The following is a 7,025-nucleotide window of genomic DNA, read 5'->3' as shown; positions in this document are numbered from 1 at the left end:
AGTTGCATCAGCTTAAGAGACATTTCGTTGCTTTCTCTGGTTCAAAAGCAACTCATCATCTACCAGAAATAGTTTATGTTGTCCAAGAACATTTGCTCACACTTTCAGTGCCTTCCACCGGTTTACAGAATCCCAGAATGATCTGGGGTTGGAAGGGACCTCTGGAGATCATCCAGTCCAACCCCCTGCCAGAGCAGGGCCACCCAGAGCAGGTCCCACAGGAACGTGTCCAGGTGGGGTTTGAATGTCTCCAGAGAAGGAGACTCCACCACCTCTCTGGGCAACCTCTTCCAGGGCTCTGCCACCCTCAAAGTGAAGAAGTTCCTCCTCCTCATGTTGAGATGGAACTTCCTATGTTCAAGTTTGTGCCCATTTCCTCTATCCCTGTCACTGGGCACCGCTGGTGCAGCGATGGGATGGAGCTGTAAGGAGCAGTAAGGGGGTATGAAGATCTCCCTCAGTAATTATTCAGCTCCTTGTGGTTGTAACACGTGGTCACACTGTCTCACTGTACAGTGGAACCATTTTAAGCCACCACATCGCTCCTTGACTGGTTTTGCCCGCATTCATTCACTGAACCGGTATCACAAACAGTCCTCACACCTGTGTTTCCCCAATCTTGGGGCTCATGCCTTAATCCTTTCAAACTAAACACCAAATCTGGATTATGAAGAGTCTTGCACCCAACAAAGCTTCTTCAATAATTCCTCTTTTCTAAAGGGAAGGAAGTTCCGAGTCATTTGCTGCAAGGTCCTCAGCCAACAGGTCAACCCCAAGATGTTGCGTATGGTCTACCAATGTCCCTCCAACACCCTCTGCAAAGGTCTCCTGGTGCCCAGGGAAGTCCAATTTCCACAACAGAGCTCTAATAACAGAGGGAGACTCAAGGCTGGATGCAGCCAACACCTCACTCACCTGTTTTACGTTGTATCCTGCTTTTGCACTAGTTTCAATGAACATTACATTCAGCTCTTTGGCTTTTCTTTCTCCTTCCTCAATGGACACTTGTCTAGGGAAGATAACACAGAATCAGGAAAAAAGATAGACAAACACCTTGAAAATTAAGATTTTCATCTTCAACCCAAGGAGGTAACAGTTCTGAAAGCATTTAATGTTTTTTTTCCCTACATATAAGTGGTTCACATGTGCATAAACAATTCTTAACAGAACGTTATAAATCTGAAGTAAAGGTTTATTAGTGAAGTTATTCTGAGGAAACAGGGATTTCAATCAAATTCAGAATACTCCTCTGTCCTGCTTCTCTCTGTCCTGTTTTACCTTTGTGACTTTTTACTCATTTGCGTTAAGAACACCATAAACCCAGAATTAACATCCACACAACGTAGCAAAACCTGAAGTTGCACAGCTTCTAATAAAAATATTTAAGTTTGGCAACTTATGAAAACCTCTGAAGGGTTTTCAAAGGGAAGATCACTTGCAGCTACCATTTTTATCTGAGCAAATCTATTAAGCATGAATATTTGCAGTGACTTTAGCTCATTCATTTGCTGATGTGGGTTGTAGTTGATGCTCCATTCTCTCACAAAATCAAAGAATGATGTGGGGTTGGAAGGGACCTCTGGAGATCATCCAGTCCAACTCCCTGCCAGAGCAGGGCCACCCAGAGCAGGTTGCACAGGAATGTGTCCAGGTGGGGTTTGAAGGTCTCCAGAGAAGGAGACTCCACCACCTCTCTGGGCAGCCTCTGCCAGGGCTCTGCCACCCTCACAGGAAAGAAGTTCCTCCTCATGTTGAGATGGAACTTCTTATGGTCAAGTTTGTGCCCATTTCCTCTTGTCCTGTCCCTGGGCACCACTGAAAAAACCCTGGCCCCATCCTCCTGACACCCACCCTTGAAGGATTTAGAGGTGTTGATCAGATCCCTCCTCAGCCTTCTCTTCTCCAGACTAAAAAGCCCCAAGTCCCTCAGCCAGAGGAACGTGTCCGGGGGGGTCTGAATGTCTCCAGAGAAGGAGACTCCACCACCTCTCTGGGCAGCCTCTTCCAGGGCTCTGCCACCCTGAGATCAGATGCCTCTCTGACATCTGAACAAGTTGGCAACAGTTTCTCAACTCACTCACAGCATCGTGCTGGAAACTTGTGCTTAGCCAAATGAAATGAGTTTTAAAATTGAGATTTCTCTAGTCACAGCATCATTAAAAAAAGCTTTAGCTTTTGGGGAAAAAACAAATAAATACAATTATTCTTTTTAAAACAGTTGTCTATTAGAAAACAGCAAATTAAGAAAAGCACTTTGAAAGATATTGTTCCTTCATACCTCTTATCTGCTAGGTCTGTTTTATTTCCCACCAGCATAATGATGACATCGCTGCCCCGTTCCGTTCTGACGTCATCAATCCATTTTGTTGTTTGCTGGAAGGAGTTTACATCTACCAGAGAACAGCGGAGAGATTTATCACCGCGGGTCTTCTTCACAGGTCACCCGTAAACACATCTCTAAGTCTTAAATAAAAGTTTCACATTCTCTGGAATTGGCTTAACAGGGTGATGAAGAATCAGCAAGTGAAACCCTAAGTGTCCCACAATGAAGTACATGAAAACTTTGGCATTAACTTAAAAAAACCCAACTTAATTACAGATGAATTCAAAGCCAGAGAGTGAACTGAGATGATCTATAATTTGGTTTCGACAGCATCTAAAATGAGAAGTCTTATCACTGTGTTTTAAACCAGTGCCCTTTTTTCTTTTTTTCTTTAGTTTAATATTAAATATTTTATATAGAGAAGGGGATTAATGTGATATTGCATTCTAGGCTGCTCACGGCTTGTGCATCTACAGCACGAGCTTCCTACAGTTTCTTCTCAAAAGTACTTCTTTTTTGAGTTTGCTTCTCAAAAGTACTTAATACCAGCTACACACTTCGTACAGCTTAATTAATTTCTACTTGCTAGGGTTCAGGATAGGAAATAGCAGGGTTATCCAACACGCTTGCAACTCCTGTATCATTGATTGGCAAGTTCAAAATAGTTTCCAAATCATTTGCATAGAACCAAAAAAATCCAAATTTAACCTACCCCCAGCCATTTTTTTTCTTAATGATACATCCCTCAAAGCTGCAAGGTAAGAATTTTGGGAAGCTTTCCTCTTCTAGTGAGACACTACATCATTTGAAAAGTTGCATCCCTCCAACACGCTTGCAACTCCTGTATCATTGATTGGCAAGTTCAAAATAGTTTCCAAATCATTTGCATAGAACCAAAAAAATCCAAATTTAACCTACCCCCAGCCATTTTTTTTCTTAATGATACATCCCTCAAAGCTGCAAGGTAAGAATTTTGGGAAGCTTTCCTCTTCCAATGAGACACTACATCATTTGAAAAGTTGCCTCCTGTGAGGAAAACCTACACAAAATGCATCTGAGCTGCCAATGTAGTTAAAAAAAAAAGGGGGGGGGGGGGAAATCTGCAGCAGTTCTTGATGAGTATTGATTTTTATTTTTTTTAATGGCTTCTACTGCATAGTAATATATTCTGTGCCAGACAGCCAAGACTCGATCGTTTGCCAGCGGCTTAATTCTTCTCTTTCCTACTTGGTCATAATGAATTTGCTAGGTCAGTAAAAAAAAGTTCAAAGTTCACAGGTAACCTATAATTTTAGCTCAAAGTGCTATTTTTAACAATTAAAGCTTTTCTAGGTAAATCCCATATTCCTGCAGTTATCTTTCTAGTGTTTATAAATCAAAGGAACGAGCGCTTTTGCATTTCTATAGAATGAGGCCATTGCTCTCAGTCAATTCTGCTTTAGGACTAAAAGTGTCTGAAGGTTTTAGTTCTCCTAAAATAACATTTCTGTTCTTTTTAAGTACAGAAAACTAGTAAGTTAGGGGGGCTCTGGACTGAGGGGAGGCACAGAAAGAGAAGGGGTGAAAAAGCACTAATATTTTAGTTGACAAAAATGTACATACCTTAGTAAGAAATGGAAAGAGCAATTGTTAAAAGGGCTCAGTAGTTAAGTTTTACATATTGCAAAATGTGAAAGTGACTGATTCAAATGAAAATGGGATGTTAATGCATTTTTCACCCCCGTTATTTGTTTGGGGGGGGGGGGGGGAGGGAGGGCAAATGGAGTGAAGCAAGCTTCGGCTTTCAGTGCAAAGTCTCTAATTTAAGAATTAATCTATGAACATGATTCAGGTGTTTGAGACCAAAAGTCATAGATGATATTACGATCAAAAAAAAAAGCAAATGAAAGAGGGGAAAAGTGCAACGAGACCAGGCAGGACTCAAGGCTTCGGGGAGGATGCAACAGGGAAGGGTTACAAAAACGATGTGGTTTGTAAAACAGATTCTACATCACGAGGGCAGCCCATGGGGGAGTTGAAAACTTGACAAACGATATAAAAAGGTGGGGTTTTTATTCATGCCAGGACGAAGAACAAGCAGATGAGGGCGATAGGACATGCAAAGCTAGGCTAGAGGATGAAATGGGCAGAGTATTAGAAATGCAGAATTCCCCCCACTCACTTGTGATATCATAAACAACAACTGCAACAGTGGAGTCACGAATGTAGCTAGGAATCAAGCTCCTGAACCGTTCTTGACCTGCTGTGTCCCATAATTGCAACCGTACCTAACAAAATCAGTCAAACAAGCAAGAAAAATAATAAAAAAAAAAAAAAAAAAAAAAAAAAAAAAAAAAAAAGGTCAAACCCAGTGCAATATACCTACTTGTGATATCGTAAACTACTACAGCAGCGGCAGAGTCACGGATGTAACTGGGAATGAGGCTACGGAAACGTTCCTGACCCGCAGTATCCCACAGCTGCAACCTGATCTGTGGGTGGGAGAAAATTAAAAAAGCCAAACTGCCACTAAAAAATAAAAGAGTAAAGAAATTTTACTGTTTTTTTTTTTTTTTTTTTTAACAAAACAAATGAGGAACTGACTTCACTCCTGGAATCCAGGGTTTTTTTGTTGTCTCAAGCTCCCGGGGTTTGTAATTCTTGGTAGGGTGGAAAGAGAGAGGGGATGTCCCTGGAGCTGAGCTGGGTGTCAGAGGTGGAGCAGGCACTGCCTGGCTGGAAGGAGATGGGACATGGGGAGCTGCAGGAATGTGATTCCCAAATCCACCATCCAGGCACCCCCGGGGCCGGGGCTGCTCTGCACCTCCCAGAGGCACTCGGTGCCCAGCGGGGTCCGACTTTTTTTTTTTTTTTTTAAAAAAAGCTAAATAAAAAAGTATCAAACTCATGCAGGAGATGACTGGGGACTGGGAGCAGCACTGTCTCCTCCTCTGCAGCGATCTCGCTGGCAGTAGCCAAACTGCACCTTCATCTTGGGTTTTCCACTTGTTTTGCTTTTTTAAAAAAAAACTTCCTGGCCAAAAAGGGGGGGGGGAAATAGAAGGGCTCAGCTTTCAAAGCCAGAGGACCGACGAGGCAAACGTTCACCTGCAGTTCTGCCTACACAAGGTTTTCATGCTCTGCTGCTAATCCTTGCCTCGGGACTCGCACGTGTCACCTCCAGCAGCCTGGAGGAGGGTTGGTGGTGGAAGAATCTGACCACACATGGTAATAATTCTAAAGGAAGAGCCTTCAGCTGCTGTCAGAGCCCTGGAAAAGCTACTAAAGGGGAATTTTTCCAGGAGTATAAAACACTAGTTGGGATCTCTATTTAAGCCTTAGCCACACTGCAGAGTAACATGCGCACAGATGAGGTTGAACGTCTCTTACCATCAAGGTTCTGAAAGAAAAAGCAAGATAAACCAAAAGCAACACACAGGGCAAGATGCACAAGGGCCATTTCTTCTGCTTTGGGAAGAACATCCCATCGCTCAAGCATTTTCAATGCAATCACATTTATTGTGGGTTTCTACAATACCAAAAGCTTATGCAGCGCTGCACAATTTGCCTCTGCAAATAGCTCAGTGGCTGAATTTCTTAATTAAGAATCTGAGCTCATTTTAAACCACAGAGTCGCTTCCACAGAGGAGTGATTTCATTTCAGGGACTGGAGCTGCACCAAGCGAAGAAAACAAGTATCATTTTAGGATGGATTCAATAATTACTGAAGGCAACTTGCTTTTTAAAAGAGTAATATTAAGAATTATTGAGCTAGCTATTAACTGGCAGCTTTGGACAATTTGTATTTTAGCCTTCTGGCTCGTGACATGAAAAAAATGAAGGGGTTAAAGCGTGGTTCCCTTCTCCAAATTCCCACCATCCAACTCTCTGTGTCATCTCTTCTCCTTCAAGGAGGATGACACCACAGGAACCTTCTGCCGCTCGTAAAATGGCACTCATGAGCCCTCCGGAGAGGAACCAAATGGTGATTTCCCTTTTCCCCCCAAACACAGAAAGGAGCTGTTTTTCCATGGCACTTGTCAGTCTGGAAGCAGCTGGGAGATGAAAAGGCTCAGCCTGTACTTCCAAGTGATCTCAGAACCGGGGGCTGCACAACGACAGCAGATGCCTCAGTCCTACTGTACATAGAGAAGAGCAACAAAAGTCTTACTCACTGTTCGATCCTCCAAATACATGGTTTTCGATAAGAAGTCGATGCCAATTGTTGCCTGTAAAAGAAATGGAAAAGAAACAAATTAAATTAAATGTCAGAACTGGAGTGATTTTCAGGAGAGTGAGAATTACTGCTGCATCACAATTCAGCACCTGTAGTGGATCTGAAAGAAAAATATGTTGGTTTTCTTACTTTCAGGATGGAACTCGACCTGTAAGATTCAACAGGGAGTTTCATAGAAGCATAGAATGGGTTGGGTTGGAAGGGACATTAAAGACCATCCAGTTCCAACCCCCCTGCCCTGGGCAGGGACACCTCCCACCACACCAGGTTGCTCCAAGCCCCCTCCAACCTGGCCTTGAACCCCTCCAGGGATGGGGCAGCCACAGCTTCTCGGGGCAACCTGGGTCAGGCTCTCACCACCCTCACACCAAGGAAGTTCTTCCCCACATCTCAGCTCCATCTCCCCTCTTTCAGGGTCAAACCCTTCCCCCTCCTCCTAGGGCTCCCCTCCCTCATCAAGAGTCCCTCCCCATCTCTCCTGGAGCT

At 43.4% G+C, this 7,025-nt stretch overlaps 1 protein-coding gene across 1 annotated transcript in view; it reads right to left on the bottom strand.

Annotated features, from left to right (window-relative positions):
• Positions 1-714: 714 nt before the first annotated feature.
• Positions 715-7,025, bottom strand: part of RAB6A (RAB6A, member RAS oncogene family) — a 72,358-nt gene continuing 66,047 nt past the window's right edge. Inside the window, exons 3-6 of the mRNA XM_014948323.1 lie at positions 6,478-6,531; positions 4,689-4,794; positions 2,279-2,390; positions 715-1,009 (exon numbers count right to left, since the gene is read on the bottom strand). Coding sequence (XP_014803809.1) covers positions 715-1,009; positions 2,279-2,390; positions 4,689-4,794; positions 6,478-6,531 — 567 coding nt within the window. The remainder of the gene's footprint in view (positions 1,010-2,278; positions 2,391-4,688; positions 4,795-6,477; positions 6,532-7,025) is intronic.

The sequence above is a fragment of the Calidris pugnax genome, unplaced genomic scaffold (assembly GCF_001431845.1).
Source record: "Calidris pugnax isolate Ruff unplaced genomic scaffold, ASM143184v1 scaffold169, whole genome shotgun sequence".
Taxonomy (NCBI): Eukaryota; Metazoa; Chordata; class Aves; order Charadriiformes; family Scolopacidae; genus Calidris; species Calidris pugnax.
This window is presented reverse-complemented; position numbering and strand designations above follow the sequence as displayed.